The 19889-nt window shown below is 39.5% G+C and overlaps 1 protein-coding gene across 2 annotated transcripts in view; it reads right to left on the bottom strand.

Annotated features, from left to right (window-relative positions):
• COL28A1 (collagen type XXVIII alpha 1 chain) overlaps nucleotides 1-19889 on the bottom strand; it is a 118152-nt gene that overhangs the window by 57063 nt on the left and 41200 nt on the right. For both annotated transcript variants that reach the window (XM_073333869.1, XM_073333870.1), the window contains exons 12-22: nucleotides 19506-19574; nucleotides 17911-17979; nucleotides 13289-13357; nucleotides 11650-11718; nucleotides 9604-9672; nucleotides 8661-8729; nucleotides 6919-6987; nucleotides 5263-5334; nucleotides 3113-3181; nucleotides 2586-2657; nucleotides 1814-1882 (exon numbers count right to left, since the gene is read on the bottom strand). In XM_073333869.1, coding sequence (XP_073189970.1) covers nucleotides 1814-1882; nucleotides 2586-2657; nucleotides 3113-3181; nucleotides 5263-5334; nucleotides 6919-6987; nucleotides 8661-8729; nucleotides 9604-9672; nucleotides 11650-11718; nucleotides 13289-13357; nucleotides 17911-17979; nucleotides 19506-19574 — 765 coding nt within the window. The remainder of the gene's footprint in view (nucleotides 1-1813; nucleotides 1883-2585; nucleotides 2658-3112; nucleotides 3182-5262; nucleotides 5335-6918; nucleotides 6988-8660; nucleotides 8730-9603; nucleotides 9673-11649; nucleotides 11719-13288; nucleotides 13358-17910; nucleotides 17980-19505; nucleotides 19575-19889) is intronic.

Genomic DNA, 19889 nt, shown 5'->3' with positions numbered 1-19889 from the left:
GCTGGACTTCCATTCATCCCAATATATCAGGGAGAAATAGTGGATGGCCTAACAAGAAACTTATCTAAGTGATAGAGGGACAATGAGAAAAAGGTTTGTCCATTTCCTAGAAAGTTCTTCCTGAAAGAATAACTTGCTGTTCATAAGCAATTTGTTTTGTCAGATCACATCACTCAAAGGAGAGCCTGATCCAAGTAAAATCAGGAGAATGACTTCCGTAGGCTGAGCAGCCTGGCCATATTACTATGCAACTGAGATGAATGGGAGTTTTGTCTGAGAGGAAAAATTCAGTAAGAACCTCAGGATTTGACTCTGCCCATCAAAAAGCTTCACTGTTGCATAGTCTAGCCTGCCCTCCTAGCAAAATATCTCTCCTTTCCATGCTCGGAACAGTAACAGGAATTCTCCTCACTCACTGTAAATATAGCTGGCAGTGCCTGTTTGACGTGGGGGAGGGAGGAAAGGACTTTAGAAGGACATATCTTCATTCCTATCACCTGCAGCAAGGCCAGAATCCTGGGATTTGTACTACACCTCATTGGCCCAGTCAAAGAGTGGCAAATTAACAAGAGACAATGCATCACAACCACAATGGAGACTGTATATGTTGTTCAAGGATGGAAGAAAATGGGATTTAAATGGCCCAAAATTATAATACCAGTCAATTTTTTGGTTCCAGTGTGATATTAAATGGCCTCAATATAAAATAATTATTCAGGGTTGGCCCCCTTCAGACCAGACACTAGAATTCACCCCACCTCTGAATCCTCTACCCTCCCCCGCACCATGAGGGGAGCCAGGGTACATGAAGAAGAGAGTCTGAGAGAGCTACTCTTCTTCTTCCAGGATAATAGGGTCCACCAACCATCTTCTGGGTGTGTCACTTATGTTTACCTTTGGGAGCTGCCCCTTTTAGCTTCTCACCTGAGCTGGCCACTGCCCCCAAACTGCAATGAAATTATGTGTAAACTTAACTTTTAGTTTCTGCCCTTATTCCCTAATAACCCACAACTTGGCCTCCAGGATGCTGCAAGGAAGGCACAAAAACTCAGACCACATGACACTTTGTTCTTGCCCCAAAGGAAAAATTCCTTCCCGATCTCAGACTGGCAATCGGACACACCTACAGCATCTTGGAAACACAGTTCAAATGATACCTCCATTATCAGGCAGGGCAGCAATGAAAGAAAAATGGCTGCTGCATGCTCTGAGGGCTTAATGTATAGGAAGAGAGGAGTTAAGACAATCTACTCTCCTTTTTCCCTTGTCCCATAGCCTATCCAATGGTAGCAGAGAGAGGTGGAGAATCTCTTGCCCCCTCTTTGGCCAGGCGCATCTCAGTGTGAGTTTTGGGGTAGGAAGGGGAAAGTCTGTAAGGCCCCTGAGCAGCCAAGCCTATTCCTCCCTTCCACCCCTCCTCCCAGAATCTCAGAGGTTTTTTTCCCTGCTGGGCTAATCAAACATCCTCCTCCCCTGCTGAGATGGTGGGTGGCATTCTATTACAAAAGGCTGAAAATAAATCTTTTAGCTTTTTCAGTATACATATGAAGTCTCAGCTTTTACGGGCCATTCTGGGTCATTCTGACAAAATTTACCTTCAATGAAATGACAAAACAGTTATTCTCCTCTATGAAATAAACCACAATACAACAAAAGACAGGCATACATCTGTATTAAACTAACTGGGCTAGGTCTGCCTTTATTTCTACCATTGCAACTTTAGTTCAATTAACTTGAATAGAGAGGTATAAGTGTTACTGAGTGCAATATGTTCAATATCTTGGCTCCAGCAGACAAATCTCAGATAATTTACCTTTAGTCCAGGCGATCCACGAATGGATGGTCCAGGGTTACCAACTGCGCCTTTATTTCCGGGCTCACCCTACAACAAAACAATTTAAAATAAGTATAAAGTAAATAAGTATAAAGTATTCCTGTATATGTGCTAATTTATTTATTGTTCAACCCTTAGTATAAAATAGTCAAAATATTTCAGATCAAATGGGTAATATTTGGTGAAAAAACATAAATCAATCTATTTTTCCTCAAATTTGCAAACGCTAACAAACCTCTTGAGGATCATAGACTGAACTTCAAGTCTGAAATGAGCACCGATTGAACAACGTATGTGAAAAAAAAATTAATACTAACTCTTTTGGTGGTGGTTGTTTCTTTTCTCGGCTAACAGAGCTATTTTACTGTATGTGTGTGTGATCTGGATGGCTTCAGTGTGAAGGGCATATATATAGATATTATTTCTCTCTATATATAATACATTAAACTACATCAAAAGAATGTTCAAGTTGTAAAATTAAGCACCCCAAGCTTAGGAAATGCCTGAATTAACAGTGCCTTTGCAACATTAATTTGGCCCCTTAATGACAGTGTTGAATAACATAATCACTTACTATTTCTCCACAGAACCCCTGCCTCATTCAGTGCGCAGGATGAAAATATACTTTTCTGTTTTGCCAGCTTAACATAAAAAACTCAAAGCTTCAGAGTCGACAATAAATTCATATCGTAAAAATTCCAGAGGTGTTTGTATAGTGTAGAAAAAGGAGCATAGGAAGGAACAAACCTACTTTTGGTCCTGGAGACCCTTGTAATCCTGTAGCACCAGCATCCCCTTGGGATCCTTTTTCTCCTTGGTCACCCTGACCCAAATATAATTATTTAGTTCATAAATCACTACAAAGATTTTACACTTGATAGTTAAAAAAAAATCCTGGGTGCCTAAAGTTAGGGAGAAAGATTCAAAAGTATTTAGAGATCTAACTCTCATGAGTGCCTTTTAAATATATCCTTCTAGGTTCCTAAAGCCATCTTTAGGCACTAAAAAGTAGCCCCCGACCCCAAGGAGCTGAGCACATTTATGTCCCACTGACTTCAATGATCATTTTGAACTTTAATTTTAGTACTAGTATTTCATTCTGCCACATACTCATGCTGAGCACTCTCAAGTTCTATTGAGAGCAAACATGTAAACTGGTGAAGCTATTACTTAAGGAAGACCATAACAAATTAAAATTATACCAGTCATTGAACTGTGTTTAAACACGAACATTTACCCTTGTTATGTTTCTCAAAGATGGATATTAATAATTCATACCTTTTGGCCAACATCTCCTTTCCCAGGTGGTCCCTCCAGACCTCTTAAGCCAGGCACTCCTTGTTCCCCCTAATGAAAATTATATCAGTTTATTAATTCTCACATTGATGTGTATGCTACAGAATCAAAATCCTAATTATTAACATTCTGAGAACTGGTTTGGATCACTATGCTTTTCCTGGGTTGGGCAAGGTCAAGCTCCCAACATACCAAAAAAAGTTTTTTCTCTCAATTATATCCAGTGTAGCTGAAACAGTCCAGCTTGACAGCCTCAAAAAATAACCCAACCTTCAGATTTTTCAGCTTGGTTTAAAGACCAAACAGTTTGGAGTTAGTATCCAGACTTTTAGGTCCCAAAAGCTGCAAGAGAGTCTCTGCAGGCAGCCCCTTATTCCTATGCAGAATGCCATTGAAATCAGCAGAGCTCTATGCAGGCATAGATGACTGCCCACACAGAATCAGTTGCAGGATCAGGGCCTGATTTGCTTTTGAGATTCATCCATTTACAGTTGGACAAATATTGCAAAAGAGAATCTGAAAATGATCTAATAAAAGCTACAAACTCATTTTTATGCTACATGTGACCAATTCTGGTCAGAACTTTACCAAAAAGGAAATTTCAACCAGAAAGATACTCTCTGCACATATAGTCATAAGGGAAGTACCAGAAGTGCTTGCATAGCTGTCTCAAAAACTCTTTGTGGGATAGATTGTGAGCTATGCAATTTGGAAGCAGAAACAATGCCATTTAGCAAATACTTGAAGCAATAGGTGTGGCAAATAGGTAATAAACAATCTATAGACTGAAAGGCATTCAGGAAAATCCTTCATCCAATTGTTTTGAATAAGAACAAATTAGTAAATAAACATGACTGTAAGTAATTCACAAACAGAAAAAAGTGTTAAATAGCTTAAATTGGTGCATATAGTCTGCCAGCTCTTGAAAAATCTGCCTCTGATTAGAACTTTTGATTTTAAGTACAATTATAGGGCATGACTTTAAGTTGGGCCTCAACCTGGACTCCATTTGTATGAGCCAGTCTTGTGTCTGCAAATAATTGTAATTCTTTGTGTCCACAATACACTGTAGGTGTAAACGCTAGTTAGACTAGTCACCTGCTTGCACTTATAATGAATGTGATAGATGCCCAATTGCTAATATTTGTGCTTGCAAAGAATGTGGAAACTATAAAGAAGGTATAATTGTTTGTGAATGCATTTTTTTCTGAAGACACAAAGGCCACCACTAAAATAAGCCCCCTAGCAACTTTTGCTTTCTACAATTTTTACTAAACTCAATGACCTTCATTTTGGGGGGAGAGTGGATTTTCACTGACTTCAATTTTTTATGAATGTGAAATAATTTAACTTTAAGTTGCAAAACCTCATCCCTGCTTTCCATTCACCTAGAAAGATTCAATACCTCAGCCTTTAGCCTGGCACTAGAAAGAAGTTGTATGAAGTGAAAAGTGGACTTGTACTCTTTGTTTTGTTTGGTTTACTGACCCAGACTGACAGACTGAACTAGATCTTGCAAAGCAAGCTAGATACTGAAGGCCACACTAATCCTCCACTGGCAGAAAATCTGAGGGGAAGAGGGGTTCAATGACACAAGATGTCTGCTACATCACTCTGATGGAGTGTGTGTATTGAGTGGGGGTGAGAACAGAAATCCAGAGCTGACCAACACAATCCACAAAATGGACAGGACCAGGTCTAGGGTTGCCACCTCTAAGGTACAAAAAAAGTGGGAAATCTGAGATGATTCTGAACCCATAAGACTGGACAACTGGAATTGTGTACTGACAGAGCTCCTGGGACAGCTACCACAAAAAAGGAGATGATCCTGGGAAAACCTGGACAGGTGGCCATCCTTGCGAGGTCAGCTAGAACAGTTGCAGTTTCAATGCCCAGTGCCTCTTCGCCAGTGGGGCTCTATGGAAACCTATCCAGATTTAAAACTGTCTTACCTCAGCAGACCCCTTAGGAAAGGGCAGGTACTGGTGCCAACCTTCCCCCAGGAGGAACATCTCTCCATTGTGTAGCTGCCCTCCTGGGAGCAGAGGGATTCAATTTGCAATGAGGTCTGAATTTGATCATTCTATATAGCCTAAAGCTTTCACATCCAGCAAACAGAAATACTGGTTTACCTTTTTCCCATTGTTTCCAGTTAGTCCTCTCATTCCTGATTCTCCTGGGATTCCTGGTGTTCCTGGATCTCCCTTAAAAGGTGATAAATATTTATTTCCCAAAAGCTTAGTAAGCTCATGCACTTTATACACTGAGGGAGTAACATTCTGGCACAATACTGGTTAATGGGCAATATTTATGTCCAAAAATAGTCTCTTCCTACTTAATACTATACTTAATAGGATTTGCTGATTATACCAATCAAGAAATCCAACTCATGCATTTTACATTTCTTTTTTAAAAATGCCACACCTCTGTCAAATTTAAGTATCTTTAGATTTAACAAACTAGTATTCACATGGCATGGCTAGCATGTAACATAAGGGCATGCTTCTGTGGTTATTTATAGGTATATTGCATAGCTAATGGCTCAGAGATCTCTTCAATCAGTTCCTTAAGTATTCTAGGATGTATTTTAGAGAGACAAGGTGAGGTAATATCTTTTATTGGTCCAACTTCTATGGTAAGAGAGACACGCTTTTGAGCTTACACAGAACTCTTCTTCAGGGATCAGGCGGTGCGGGGAGAGGGTTCATGCCACATTCTCCCCAGGCCTTTGGGTGCAGTAGGAGGAGGATAATGCCCCCTGCTCTCCCACGACTCAGCACAGCAGGAAGGGGGCACACCTGTGCACTTCTTTTCTGCTGCAAATGTAACCCACACACCTTCTGAGTGTGCTGTTCTGTCCCATCTAGTGGCACTGAGACCACTTAGACAGAGAGAGATAAAATGAGTCTGCTCTACAGCCTTAGCTAACAGGCTGTTGGCTTTTAGCTCATGTGGTAGAGGCTCATGCACATAGCTCCAGAGATCCCAAGTTCGATCCTGCCCGCCGACAACCAGGGTCTGTCGGTGTCACACAAACACCCTGCAGAGAGTAGACATCTTGTCTTCATCTTCCCTGAATGTAATTGCAGCCTTGCCTGCCCGACCACCACCAATGGTCTAACTCCCAGAAACCACTTCCTCTCCCACACAAACTGCATTCCTTGTCCCACAGCTATGACTCTATCTCAGTAAACCCTAGGGCAGTTAGTGCTGGCCTAGAGACTTTCTTCACTAGCCCTAAAGAGACTAGGATATAAAAACTGAGGATTGGACTTTAGGAGGAGAGCCAGACATGAGAGCACTCATGCAGTTAGTTGGGTGAGTAATACAAAAGTTACACAGGGTTTTGCTTCTTTGTTTACGTATATGACTAATTTGCAAACCTCCTTGAAGTGGGATTTGAGAAGGGACATAAAGGAGGAGAGAGAGTGAAGGCATGGCAAGTCAGCCAAGGGATGGGTGTGTATCAGAAGTGATATAAAAGTAGCGTAGGCAGCACCTTCTATGAGAGCTCTGTTTGCTCCTCCCAGCTCATCACTCTTCTATATTATTCAGTCTTCATTAGCATGATCATTGCTCTCCCATTTGCTAGCATCATGCCATCACTTAAACATGACTTATTTAGAAGGGTGAATAATGGCTGAAAGTATGAATTTTAAACCGTTGAAACTCACTTCTCTGTGGAGACTTTGTCACTGAAGTCCATGGACATAACCAACTTCTCACTACAAGTTATCAGATATTTTTGCAGAAAACTGGGCACAATTTTTTTTAAAAAATAGGCTCACTTTTGGTCCGGGTACTCCAACTCCTGGTGGTCCTGGATCCCCCTTTTGTCCCAATTCACCTTCTTTTCCCTAGTAATGAAAAATTATTTGTGTTTAGCATGAGTACAGATCTTAACTTTATTTATTTGTATAGCAGCACAGATTATTGAAGGTTTAGAACAGAGATTCTCAGGTAGAGCTGGTTGAAAACTGCTGACAAAACAGTCTTCCATCAGAAAATGCAATTGTGTCAGCTGAACTGTTTTGCAGGAACATGTCTATTTCGATGAAGTTTTCAACAGAAAAAAGTCAGTGACTCATTTTGACTTTCTAGTTTTATTCTGATGGTGAAACATTTTGTTTTGACTTTATTCTTTTGATTCACTTTGACTTTTATATTAATATATAAATATTTACATTGAAATGAAATATTTTGACATAGTGAAACAAAAATGTCTTCATAATTCCAGATCAAATGGGGTGGGCGGGGGGGGGGGGCTGTAGGAAATTTTTCCACTGGAAATTTTGATATTTTGACTTTTCATTCTGATTTAGAACAAAAACTAATTTTGAAATGGCAGAATTATCCCGAGGATCAGAAATTCCATTTTCTGACCAGCACTAGCCCTGAGTTTTTCATCGTATTAATAGAGACCATATCTCTTGATCATCTGTTCTCCCATGCCCAACCACACAGCATCCCTATGGCAACTATAGCAATTGCTTACATGCAAAAATAATGTCCAGAAAGTATTTAACAGGCTGCTTTCAATAAAATAAGCATTCTGTCCTCTTGCGGAAGAAGTTAATCACAATGTCTACTTTTGCTTTTTATTTCATCTGTTCCTGCCATTTCTCTTGCTCCCCTGCCCATCCTGCCTAGCTGCTTTGCCCCTGAACATTCCTCTCCTGAAGTACCAGTCCTGCTAGTGGCTCTGGTTATGACGGTGGCTCCTGTTTCACCTATTTTTCTTCCACTTATGTAGCAATGTCACCTTGTAAATGTAGCTAGGCTGACTTTTTTTTCTCCCTTCGTGTTTTCATCTAATGCTACAGACCTCTGAACTCTTTTCCCATGTTGAGGATGGAGGGCTGGAGAATCAGATGGAAAGAAGAATAAAAGCCAGCATCATGTGGCCAGCAAATTCTCTGCAAATCACCAGAGGTCACAGTGGGAGAGCCATTAGTTTAGAATTTCTCAGTAGAGTATGACATTTACATACAGTGGCTATATACCACAAAACCAACACACAATATATCAAAATGAAAGAAATATGACTTGAATCCATGGTTGATGAAGAAAATCTGTATTTGTTTAAACAGTAAAGAACTGCTAGCCTGAAACAATGTGATGGTGAGGTCCAGTAATGGAGGCTGTTAAAATGGAGTGGCTTTCTTCTTCAGAATCTTTCAAATATATCAGTCAGAAATCTCTACATTTCTACTTCATATACTATTAAACTCTGGTAGCCAGTGTTGCCTTTTATGAGGTGTGTTCTTCCGCAGTAGAAAACTGTTTGAGTACTTGAGAGCAAGCTCCAAACATTCAGTTCTTATTCCACCCACAGAGCACACTATCATGGGAGTTTTCTTACAAAGACCAAATATGGATTGTGGTCTAAAAATGCACAGCTCTGATTTCTTTCCAATGTTTCCACAATGGAATATTAAAAGCACTAGGATGTCTGACTTTGGTCAGATATATTCCTTGTCCCTCAAGGTGGCCAATAATTTTTTTTAATTGCAATTCTCTTGAAAGTTACCTTTGGACCCTGCACACCCATGCCTCGAGACCCTTTTGGCCCAGGTATACCTTTAGGACCTTGGATACCCTTAAAAAAAAAAGAAGGAAGAAGTTAATGAAAACTACACTTCCATGGGTTCATTTTCCAGGTTAATAAAATGAATTTATTATCTTCCGAAGGAAAGAAACCTAACTGGCTGGCTGTTCTAAGGCCAAATCAGGAGTTCCTTACTCAATTTTCCCTCAGCCCCACACAGGTGGATTTCATTGAATTACCCCAAATTCAGGGATTGCCCTGGGTAGTGGTGGGGAAAGCCAGGGTGAGGATTTTTGTCTCCTCAGCCTAACCCTGTGCAGTGGGAAGTTATGCTCTGGCATCTGAGAGGATAGGGCTACACTTTCAAAAGGGACTCATCACTTTAGATGCATCAATTTTTCGGTGTCCATTGTGAGGCCTCTTAAATAATCAGCATTTCAGAGGCGCTGAGCACGCACCCTATACAAATCTTCCCTACTGCATCATCCCATGTGGAGATCTTAGGAAGTCTGCTGTGCAAATTATTGCATGGATTGGTCCAGATAATTCACTTTTCTATTGGCTTGATCTCAAGACAATTGAAATCAAAGTCTTTCCATTGATGTCAGTGAGCTTTGGATTGGGCCCTGTCTGGTATTTTTAAGGTACAAATCACAGTGGTGTTTTTTGAATCTCTAGGCATTAAAAATTAGAGATTAGGCCAAGTATGAAATCTAGATCTGGATCTAAATTTTGCTACATCTCCAAAATTTAGGACTGGGCCTGACCCTTTTCCTATTGAAATCAGTGACACAGCCGTTTACTTAAACAAAGCTAATAGGGTTTTAGTTTGTGCTCCTGTCATCTAATAATAATGGAGTATATTATGCCAAAACTAGGCATTCAACTGAATGTATTTCTTAACTAAACTTAATGTCAGATTTACCTGGATTCCTTGACTGCCAATTCCAGGTTGTCCAATAGGTCCTTGTGGTCCTTCAGGGCCCCGTTCCCCCTGCATGGAGAAACCTTGCAACATGTAAATCACAGTGATTTATAACACCATCATTTTTAGGTCTGAAATGGTTTCCTCACATTCTACCATGTAGATTAACTTGCAAAACATCCAAAAGAAAAACCCATGAAGAGAGGTCATGGGATACAGAATATCTGGGCTAGCTTTGCCATTATTTTTCCAAAGAGCTGTTCTGGTTATGTCTAATTCAGTGTTAATAACAATATATATAGTAACACCAATCTTTGGAACATGAAGTCACTAAGAAAATGTGTCTGAATAATTCACAGACTTCAGCTTTAAGGAAAATAAAGCAAATGAAAATATAACTCTTCCACCAACTCAAATAACAAAGTTTAGTTAACAAAATTCTGTTCTAATAAAGAATAAGAGTAATTCACATAGCAATGCATACAGTGAGAAGTTTTCTGAAACTTGCATTCACCCAACCCACAAAGGAATTAGAATTAGAAAGCAGCAGACTGAAGTATACATCCTAGAAAGAAGACCTCTGCAGTATGTCACAGACAACTAAAGTCTGTGATGGTGGTTTGAGCAGCCAAGCTAGTAATTGTCTTTCAACTATATTTTAAAATACCTGAAACTATTTTTGCAGTTCCTATTATATGCATTTGTTACTATTGAACCAAGTTTCCAATATAACACTCTGCCCTGAATGCCAGTAACTTGCAGACAAGAAAAACTTCACTGATATGTGCACCTTACAATACTTTCAGTGCTATGCATGGGAAATGTCAGACATAGGAACAGATTATCCCTGGCATTTGAATGGACATGAGGTGGGAGGAAAGATGCAAGAAACTTTCCCCTGCAGAAAGTCAAGGGACAATTGTAGTTCTTATGCTTGGGAAACACATTGCCTTGAAGAGGCAGGGAGGAGGTGGGATATCCTAAAAGATAATGTGGACTGCTGCAAACTCCCCCTAAGCAGTGGGGTGCTTGGGGAGAAATTATGGCTCCCAGAGACACAATCCTTCTCTCATCTCCCACTGAGGTAGGGTGGTTCCACATTGTCTTCTAATCAGAATTTCTGATAAATTCTACAATCTAGCATGTAAAAACAGTTAATTCTGAGTGTTGGGAAAGTATGTTATGTAGAGCACCATGACAAACTATGGCATGTGGTGGTAATGTAGCCACAATGTGATTTCAGTGTGTCTCACTGAGATCTCTCAGGAATTAAGAGAATTTATTGTCTGGCTTTTGGCTGAATTTATTTTGCTAGCAGATGGAGATGAATTCAGTGTTTGCAGGCTAATTAATACCATACACCAGATTCTGAGGCCATTTTCCAAATAGAGAACTTAAAGATAGGCTCTTCAATACACATTTGGATGCCTAAAAAGTGGCCTTGTTTTTGAAAAGGTGAGACCCATTGATTGCTGGTAGATGACCTCATTTTCAACACACATTTTGGAAAATCATGAATATGGTCCATTTGCATCGCAATGGGACAGTAAAGCATCTTACCCAGTTTCCTGGAGATTCCCAAGTGACACAGGGCTGGCAATGCAGACTTTGCATTCTAAGTCCTTGCACAGAGGTTGGGGGCATGGTCAAAGCAAGGGACTCTGCTCCAGCGATCCCTGGCTGACAGAAATGCCCCTTGCATGCTATGATGGAAAGGTGCCCTGAATAGCACCAGAAGCTGCCCCGCTCCAGGATTTGGGAGCTTAAATGTGGGGTAAAGTCACCTTTGTCAACTTCTTCCCCCTCACTCCCAACTGCACACAGCACAGCCTGGTTGCAGCTGAGGACTGAGCCCAATGTGTCATCAATCAATAGTCTTAACCAGGGGCATGGTCATAGTATTAGAATAGCATATAATAGTTCAGTCCATATCTAACTCTAAGATATTTACATACTATTTCTAGAACACATAAAGGATTAAATAATAATTACTTTAACTATAAATCATACAGATATGATTTAAAAATAAAATCTTATTTACTGCACCTTATCACCTTTGACTGATTCTCCTGCTATTCCAATTGGACCTGCTGGGCCTTCTATGCCTTTTTCACCCTGGAAATATATAGTATTGGTATAAGTTAACTGGCTTTAGGACTTCATACATTTAAATTTCTAACACAAATCAACAGAAAATCACAATAGACAATGTCTGCACGGAAACAGTTTCTTCAAACAAGACACACTATCAAAAGAGTCATTTGTCGCAATGGAAAGTAGCTTAGCTACAGTTCAGAAACCACCATGTTTGCATTTACTCTGATAGAACTATTGTAACTTGAAAGGGCTTTAAAATAACTCTCAGGTTTAGATAGAGTAAGACAGGGGAAAGCAATAACAGAAGGGAGACTAGATCACTCTGGGTGTTTCATCTTTTAAACATTGCAGTTTGGAGTGTACTGTTGTAACACCAGTGCACACAATGTGACTGTCTGACATCTTTTCCTTTATAGGGAGGAAAATCCTCTTTGTTCAGCAGTTAAGGCACCAGGGAATTGTGGAACCAATAAAATATCTGTTAGCATGATACTTTGTGCTCTTGTACAAAAGAGCAGAAAGAGGATTACATGGGACTGGGAGGTGAGATTTCAGTTCAAGTTCCACCACTAATATTTGGGGGTTTGTTTTAGTTTCAGAAAAATATTTATTAATCAGCACACTCATACGTTTTATTTTAATATGTTGATGTTGATGATAGGCTATAATGAGGTATATGTCCATACAGACTCATTGTAACATTCTGGAGTGTTATTCAGAGCAGTGAGAGGTTGTCACTGCTTATCCTGTAAACCTGAGTGCCTTAAAATGCTCTGCTGCTGTGAGGAAAGGTGCCATGGAGTCTGATGGAGAAGGTTCCATGCTAGTTTCTTCCCCACTAGTGCTTTCTATAACTCAAAGTGATCTGTCCCTGAAGCTCCTGTTGTGCCAATTTACTGTCATTGCCAAGTGTCTGTGATTGTGCCTGGATGAAGACACCAGACTTTCCATTGGCTGGAAAAAACTGCTTACCCACAGCCCAGATTTGTCTGGTTCAAATACATTTTAATAACATCAGACAGAAGAAATGCATAACCCCACATATAACATAAGTGCACATATTTTACAATTATATTAATAACCTGCACATTATTAGCTTTTATATGATATCTCATAAGGCACGTTTGGTACAAATATTATTGCAATAATGTGTAGGGTGTGAATACAGAGGTGCCTAAGTCACAACTGTATAATCCTTGTCAGAATTTCCCAGAGTGGCAAGAAGGATCAAACTGCCTTCTGAATGGTTCCCTCCAGTACTGAGCAGCTGTATGGGTTATATTTTACATAAAGAGCTTTTCAAAAGATACTTTTTTAACTTACCAGTGCTACCATGATAAGACCTCTTATTAACATAGTCTTTAGCACTAAGTGGGTCAGTAATTTATTACTGTATTTTGGCAAGGGTGAAATTTCTTTTGGTAGGACTCTTAAACTTTTTAAGAGAAAGTGAAATATTCAAGGAGCACCTAAAATGTCATGGAGCTTATGCCCCATTGACTGACTTTCAGTATTGTGTTCCTAAATCACTTAGGCACTTTTTGAAAACCACAGTCACAGTATTTAAGAATTTCAGTGTAACATTTACCTTCTGGCCTGGAATGCCTTCTCCTGCAGGCCCTCTTTCACCTTGTACACCCTCAGGACCACGAGGCCCCTGATGTTAAAAAAGAAAGAACAGCTTCAGATGGCATGTGCAACTGACATTTCCTTATTTATGCTATTTCAAGTACACCAGTACCATCCCATCTGTCATGGAGCTGAGAACTGCAAGGGCTACAAGAAATTCTGCAACAGCCTACTTAAAGCAAGCAATTAGAACATGGTGGAGCAGCCACTATTTGATGAGTTACATAACAATGGGGTGAGTAACATAAAAAAAGATATTTTATTGGACCAACTTCTGTTGGTGAGAGAGACAAGCTTTCAGACTTACACAGAGCTCTTCTTCAGGTCTGATGAAGCTCAAAAGTTTGCCTCTCTCACTAATGGAAGGGGGTCCAATAAAAGATATTACCTCACTCAGCTTGTCTCTCTAATATCATAGGACCAACACAGCTACAGTACTACTGCATATATAGTGTGACCTACAGAGGTTTCAGGATCTTTTCTATTTCCCCCTTCTGTAAGGGGAAGAATCAGCAATGGAATCACATCATTTATTTGGATGGCTCTGTGCCTGTAAAAATCAGTGTATTGTACTGTGAGCTAGTATAAGCTATTGTAATTACCTCCATTGTTTGTATACTGGTAATCCTTAGAGGCTTTGGCTAGGTTAGGGCCTCACTGGGCTAGGCATTCTACAAACATAGTAAATGACAGTTTTTGATCCCAAAGAACTTATTCTTAAAGGTACTACTGAATGCTTATTACCATCAACTCTAAAGGAATAATAATTCATGGAAGAATTAATTGTGGAAGTTATACATAGAATAAATTAGTTTCTATTTAACACATACAACCCCAATTCTACATATATAATAAAATTAATGTTTTTAGTTCCCTTAGCATAATTTGATCCCTCAACTGTTTTGATAAAGGCATTATAATGCACAAGACAATAATGCAAAATGAGTTAAAATTATCTAGGGACATAAAAGGTAATAAGAGATTCTTTAAATACATTAGAAAGAGAAAGATGAAAAAATGTAGGTCCTCTACTTAGTGAGCAAGGAGAGCTAATAACTGATGACATCAAGAAGGCTGAGGTGTTCAATGCCTATTTTGCGTCATTCTTCACTAAAAAGTTTAATGGTGACCATATACTCAACACAGTTTAGTATTAACAACAAGGGGAAGGAATGCAACCCAAAATAGGGGAAGAACAAGTTAAAGAATATTGAAATAAGTTAGATGTATTCAAGTCCACAAGGACTGATGAAATTCATCCTAGAATACTTAAGGAACTAGCTGAAACAATCTCAGAACCATTAGCGATGATCTTTGAGAACTCATGGAGGACAGGTAAGGGGCCAGAGGACTGGAAATGGGCAAACATAGTGCCTCTCTTTAAAAAATATTGAACTGAAAGGATCCAGGGAATTTTTGTCCAGTCAGCCTAACTTCAATACCTGGAAAGATACTGAAACAAATTATTAAATAATCAATTTGTAAGCACCTAGGGGATAATAGGGTTATAAGTAATAGCAAGCATGGATTGATCAAAAACAAATCATGCCAGACCAACCTAATTTCCTTATTTGACATGATTACCATCCTAGTGGATGGCAGCAAAGTAATAGACATGATATATCTTGATTTTAGTAAGGCTTCTGACACAGTCCCATATGACATTCTCATAAGAAAACTAGGGAAATGTGGACTAAGTTAACTTACTATAAGGTGGGTGCACAACTGGTTGCAAGACTGTATACAAAGAGTACACAAAGAGTAGTTATCAATGGTTCTCTGTCAAACTGGGAAGGCATATCTAGTGGGGTCTTGCAGAGGTCAGTCCTGGGTCAGGAACTAGTCAATATTTTCATTAATGACTTAGACAAAGGAGTGGAGAGTCAGCTTGTAAAATTTGCTGACATCATCAAACTGGGAGGGGTTGCAAGCACTTTGGAGGACAGGTTTAAAATTCAAAACAATCTTGATAAATCAGAGATTTGGTCTGAAATCAACAAATTCAACATAGACAAATGCAGAATACTTCATTTGGGAAGGGAAAATCAAATACGCAACTACAAATATAAAATGGGGAATAACTGGCTAGTAGTAGTACTGCTGAAAAAGATCTGGGAGTTATAGTGGATCACAAATTGAATGAGTCAAAAATGATGAAGTTTCAAAAAAGGTAATATCATTCTGGGGTGTATTAACATGAGTGTTGTATGTAAGACAGGGGAGGTAACTGGCCCGCTCTACTCGACACTGGTGAGGCCTCAGCTAGTGGACTGTGCCCAATTCTGGGTGCCACCCTTTAGGAAAGATGTGGATATACTGGAGAAAGTCCACAGGAGAGCAACAGAAGTGATTAAAAGTCTAGAAAACATTACCTATGATGAAAGATTGAAAAATTGGGTTTGTTTATTCGGGAGAAGAGGAGCCCGAGGGAGGACATGATAACCGTCTTCAAGTACATAAAAGGTTTTTATAAAGAGGAGGACAATAAGTTGTTCTTCATGTCTACTGAAGGTAGTGTAAAACACAACGGAAGGACAAGAAGTAATAGGCTTAATATGGAGCAAGAGCAATTTAGATTAGATATTAGGAAAACCTTTCTAACTATAAGGGTAGTTAAGTTCTGGAATAGGCTTCCAGGGAGGATGTGGAATCCCCACCATTCGAGGTTTTTAGGAAAAGGTTGGACAAACACCTGTCAGGGATGGTCTAGGTTTACTTGATCCTGCCTCAGTGCAGAGGGCTGGACTTTTAATGACATCTCAAGTTCTCATCCAGCTCTACATTTCTATGATTAAGAGAAGTTTACAAACATTTTCCACAATATTTAGCTTGTATTCTTGGTCATATATTTCATAATTGCCACTGCAGTATTTTTCATTCCAAGTTACTGAAAGAAAGGTTTTTATGTTTTCCCCAGAAGAACTACTCTGTGAGAAGACAAAGGGGAAGAGAGTTGCTATTCTTGGAAGTGTCTATGGCGTCATTAATCAAGTGATGTTATAGCATCATTTTTGAGGTCAACACAGGAATTATTATCTCTGAGTGATTACTGGAGAAATGGTGGAATGATAAAATGATAAAAAAGAAATGGCAAAGCATAGAAATTCAGAGGCTGCTCTTAAAAAGAATAGCCAATTTTGCCTTAGATAAACACTGAAGTAACTTTCTATTTGCAGCATTCTTTACACTTCCCTAGAATTCAGCCTTTCTTAGTTATTTAAGGCTATTGATGAGTTTTTAAGGATGACCACAGCATAGTGTAAAGGTCCTGTGATTTCTGTGGGGAAAAAAAATACTCAACTTGTTCCAGTTACAAGCTGATTTTAAAAATGAAAATGGTATTAGAATGAAATCTTAGTGATTCACCATTGTTGCCACCCAGGTCATTTTGTGGTTGTAAAATGAATAATCTATCTCTGTGATTTTTAACAACGGAAATGTAACCTCTTTTATAATTCTTCCCATATATTTGGTGCCCAGATAGAGATGCCAAAGGGCATTAACTCTTTGGTGAAGAGAACCACCTAAATCTACATGAATTAGTTAAAAGCACTGACTACCAGGAAGATATTGGAAGCATTCAAGAACAGTTGCTTATCACATGCTTTGTTTTGGAAAGGCTTTACAGAGAATAAGGTCAGCAGAGAATCTTGAAGAGGATTTGTGGTGGTTAAGCCAGTGGTTCTCAAACTTTTTGTACTGGTGACCTCTTTCACACAGCAAGCCTCTGAATGCGACCCCCCCCACTTTATAAATTAAAAACATTTTTTATATATTTAACACATTTTTATATATTTATATATATAAATATATATATTTATTTAATATATTTATATATTTATAAATGCTGGAGGCAAAGCGCGGTTTGGGTGGAGGCTGACGGCTTGTGACCCCCCCTTTAATAACTTCACGACCCCCTGAGGGGTCCCAACTCCACGTCTGAGAACCTCTGGGTTAAGCGGAGACTATGGGGAAATATTTAGCAAGGAAATTAACCAACTACAAGTTTCTTTTCTTTTTCTTTATAACCAAAGAAATATAAGAACTAGTTTGAAACCAGGAACTAAGATCCTGAGACTGACAGTGGCACAGAAACATTTAAAGATATGTGGCATCTAAATAACCTTTCCAGACCAGCAGTGTTGTTGACGTATTTAAGTGACACACAGGTACATAGGAATGGCCCAACTTTTGATTCTTTAAAGATATATTTTTTATTTCAGACAGTTCTAAAAAGTGTGTTTCTCCTTAACATCATCTAGAAGAGAAGCACAGATACAAATTCACACCTAGAGTCTTACTGAAAATCAGGCCCTAAGAGGCTATTTAGCTGGGATCAGGCAATCAAATGTTTCTTTAAGTTTCATATTCTTTAGAGATGGCACTGGCTCCTGGCTCAGCTCTGCCATGTGCAGTTGTTATTGCAACAGTTACTAACACATCCCCTCACTTTCATTGTCCCAGCAGCAGGTACAGAGTGTGCCAGTCAATATGACCATCATCTATCAAACAAGTTCACTTAGATGTCTTGTATTGTTTTTAATTTCTAACACATTATACCGAACTGTCCTGTCCACTTACAGTTAATCCTGGCTCACCAATTCCAATAGGTCCTGGAGGCCCAATTCTTCCTTCCTGGCCTCTATCACCCTATTGGGAAGGAAGTTCAGAGATGTTACTTATTGTTTTCTTAGAGTGTGACTTTCAAAAGTACCCAAGTGACTGGGACTAAGTGACTTTTGAAAATGGGACTTAGCACTCTGGAGCCTACATTTCATTGGGACTTAGGCTTCCAACTCATTTGGGCACTTTTGAAAATTTTACTCTTTACTCATAGGTGAGGTATAGTGCACCATATAATGTCCCTTGGTGGCACTGAAATGAAACCACTAGCATCTTTGAATGAACAGTTAATATGAAATATAATTTAGGAGCATAAAAAGTCATCTTTGTTTATCCTTAGGGCTAGATTGTAGCCTACCCTACATGCTAATGACAACACAGTAAGGGGGTAACAGGCACCTCCTTATAGTCATGCACCAGTACATGGTACCATCAGAGCCAGCACACAGGGAGTATCAGGTGCCACAGAGCCACTACATCCCCCACTCTGTATAAGGCAGTAGACAGTTGGCATGGGTACTCCAGTACATTGGGCAGCATATGCCACACTGGGTGTAAACCTGGTGCAGTGTAGTTCCTCTATAGAGCATCATGAAGCCTGGGAGGGACACTGTGACTCCCTAAGCCACAATTTCCCTCCTGGGATGTTCCAAAGGCAGCACAACAACGCTCTGCTCCTTCATCTGGGCAGATTACAAAATGATTATGTAGCCCTCATGTAGCACACATTGAATGCATTCCAACACCTCACACTGTTCCACAGCATGGAAAACGCCCATGAGTTCCAAGGACGCAGGGAAAAGAGCAATAAAACCTTACAGCTTTGTTGTTCTAGGCGTTGGGCCTTTGTCCATACAGTACAGAAGATACATGACTTAAAGCAGTTTTTGAAGAATTAGCACCACAAGTAATGTTTGGTTCAAACAAGATGCAGGAACGAATTGGTGCATAAGAGAGAAAATAGCAGAGAATCTCCATCTCCCAACTAAGAAATATGGGAGAAATCAGTCATTTATTCTCCAACAAGTTTTTAGTTCCCTTGTCCTTGGCAATATATATTGTGTGTAAAAGCAGCCAAGGTATATTTATACACTTTACATAAATATGCATAATGGTGCAGGATTGGAGGCAAACCATGTGTACTTCAGCCATGAAACTGATCTCGTCTATACAGATTTCAGTAGAGTTACTTCTGATTTTTACTGCTGTAGGTGAGATTATAATCAGATTTTGGGATGGCTGAAAGGCAACTCAGCTACCTCCATCCTATGCAAGTGTGTAAACTTCTAAAGTTATATGCAGGGCTTTGGAGCTGTGCTTTGGCTCCGCTCCAGCTCCAAGCAAAAACCTGCAGCTCCACTGCTCCGGAGCTGCTCCGCGCTCCAGCTCTGTGCTCCGCTCCAAAGCCCTGGTTATATGCTCTTCAGCTTCAAATAATAATAACTCACTTGTTATGACATTAAACTCAAGCTAACTTTCATTAAAATATATTACAAAGGATTCACATAGAGACTGCATCATGATAGGAAATGTACTGTATTATTGATGATTACCTTAGGTCCTTGAAGTCCAACACCAGGGAGTCCGATGGGACCATAAGGACCTCGAGGTCCTGGCTCTCCCTAAAGAACCAAAAGAAGTTAGGAGACAACAAAGTGTTTATGGTGCTTTGTTAATATTCCCCACAATATGTGTCCCTAGTGTCATTACAGATGGGAAAATATGTATTTACTTACAAAGAACATTTCTGATTTAGGGAAATGAGTTCCAAAATTAATAGATGTCATGGGTGAAATCCCAGTCCTGTTGAAGTCACTGGGAGCTGTGTCATTGACATCACTGGGGTCAGGATGTTACTGCATAAATCTAACCAATCTGAGAATAATGAGACCACAGGATTTCCTTTGCAAACACAAGCTCCAAATTGTGGTTGTTTT

This window comes from Lepidochelys kempii, chromosome 2, assembly GCF_965140265.1.
Source record: "Lepidochelys kempii isolate rLepKem1 chromosome 2, rLepKem1.hap2, whole genome shotgun sequence".
Classification (NCBI taxonomy): domain Eukaryota; kingdom Metazoa; phylum Chordata; order Testudines; family Cheloniidae; genus Lepidochelys; species Lepidochelys kempii.
Note: the sequence above shows the minus strand (reverse complement) of the source record. Positions and strands in the feature narration are given on the sequence as shown.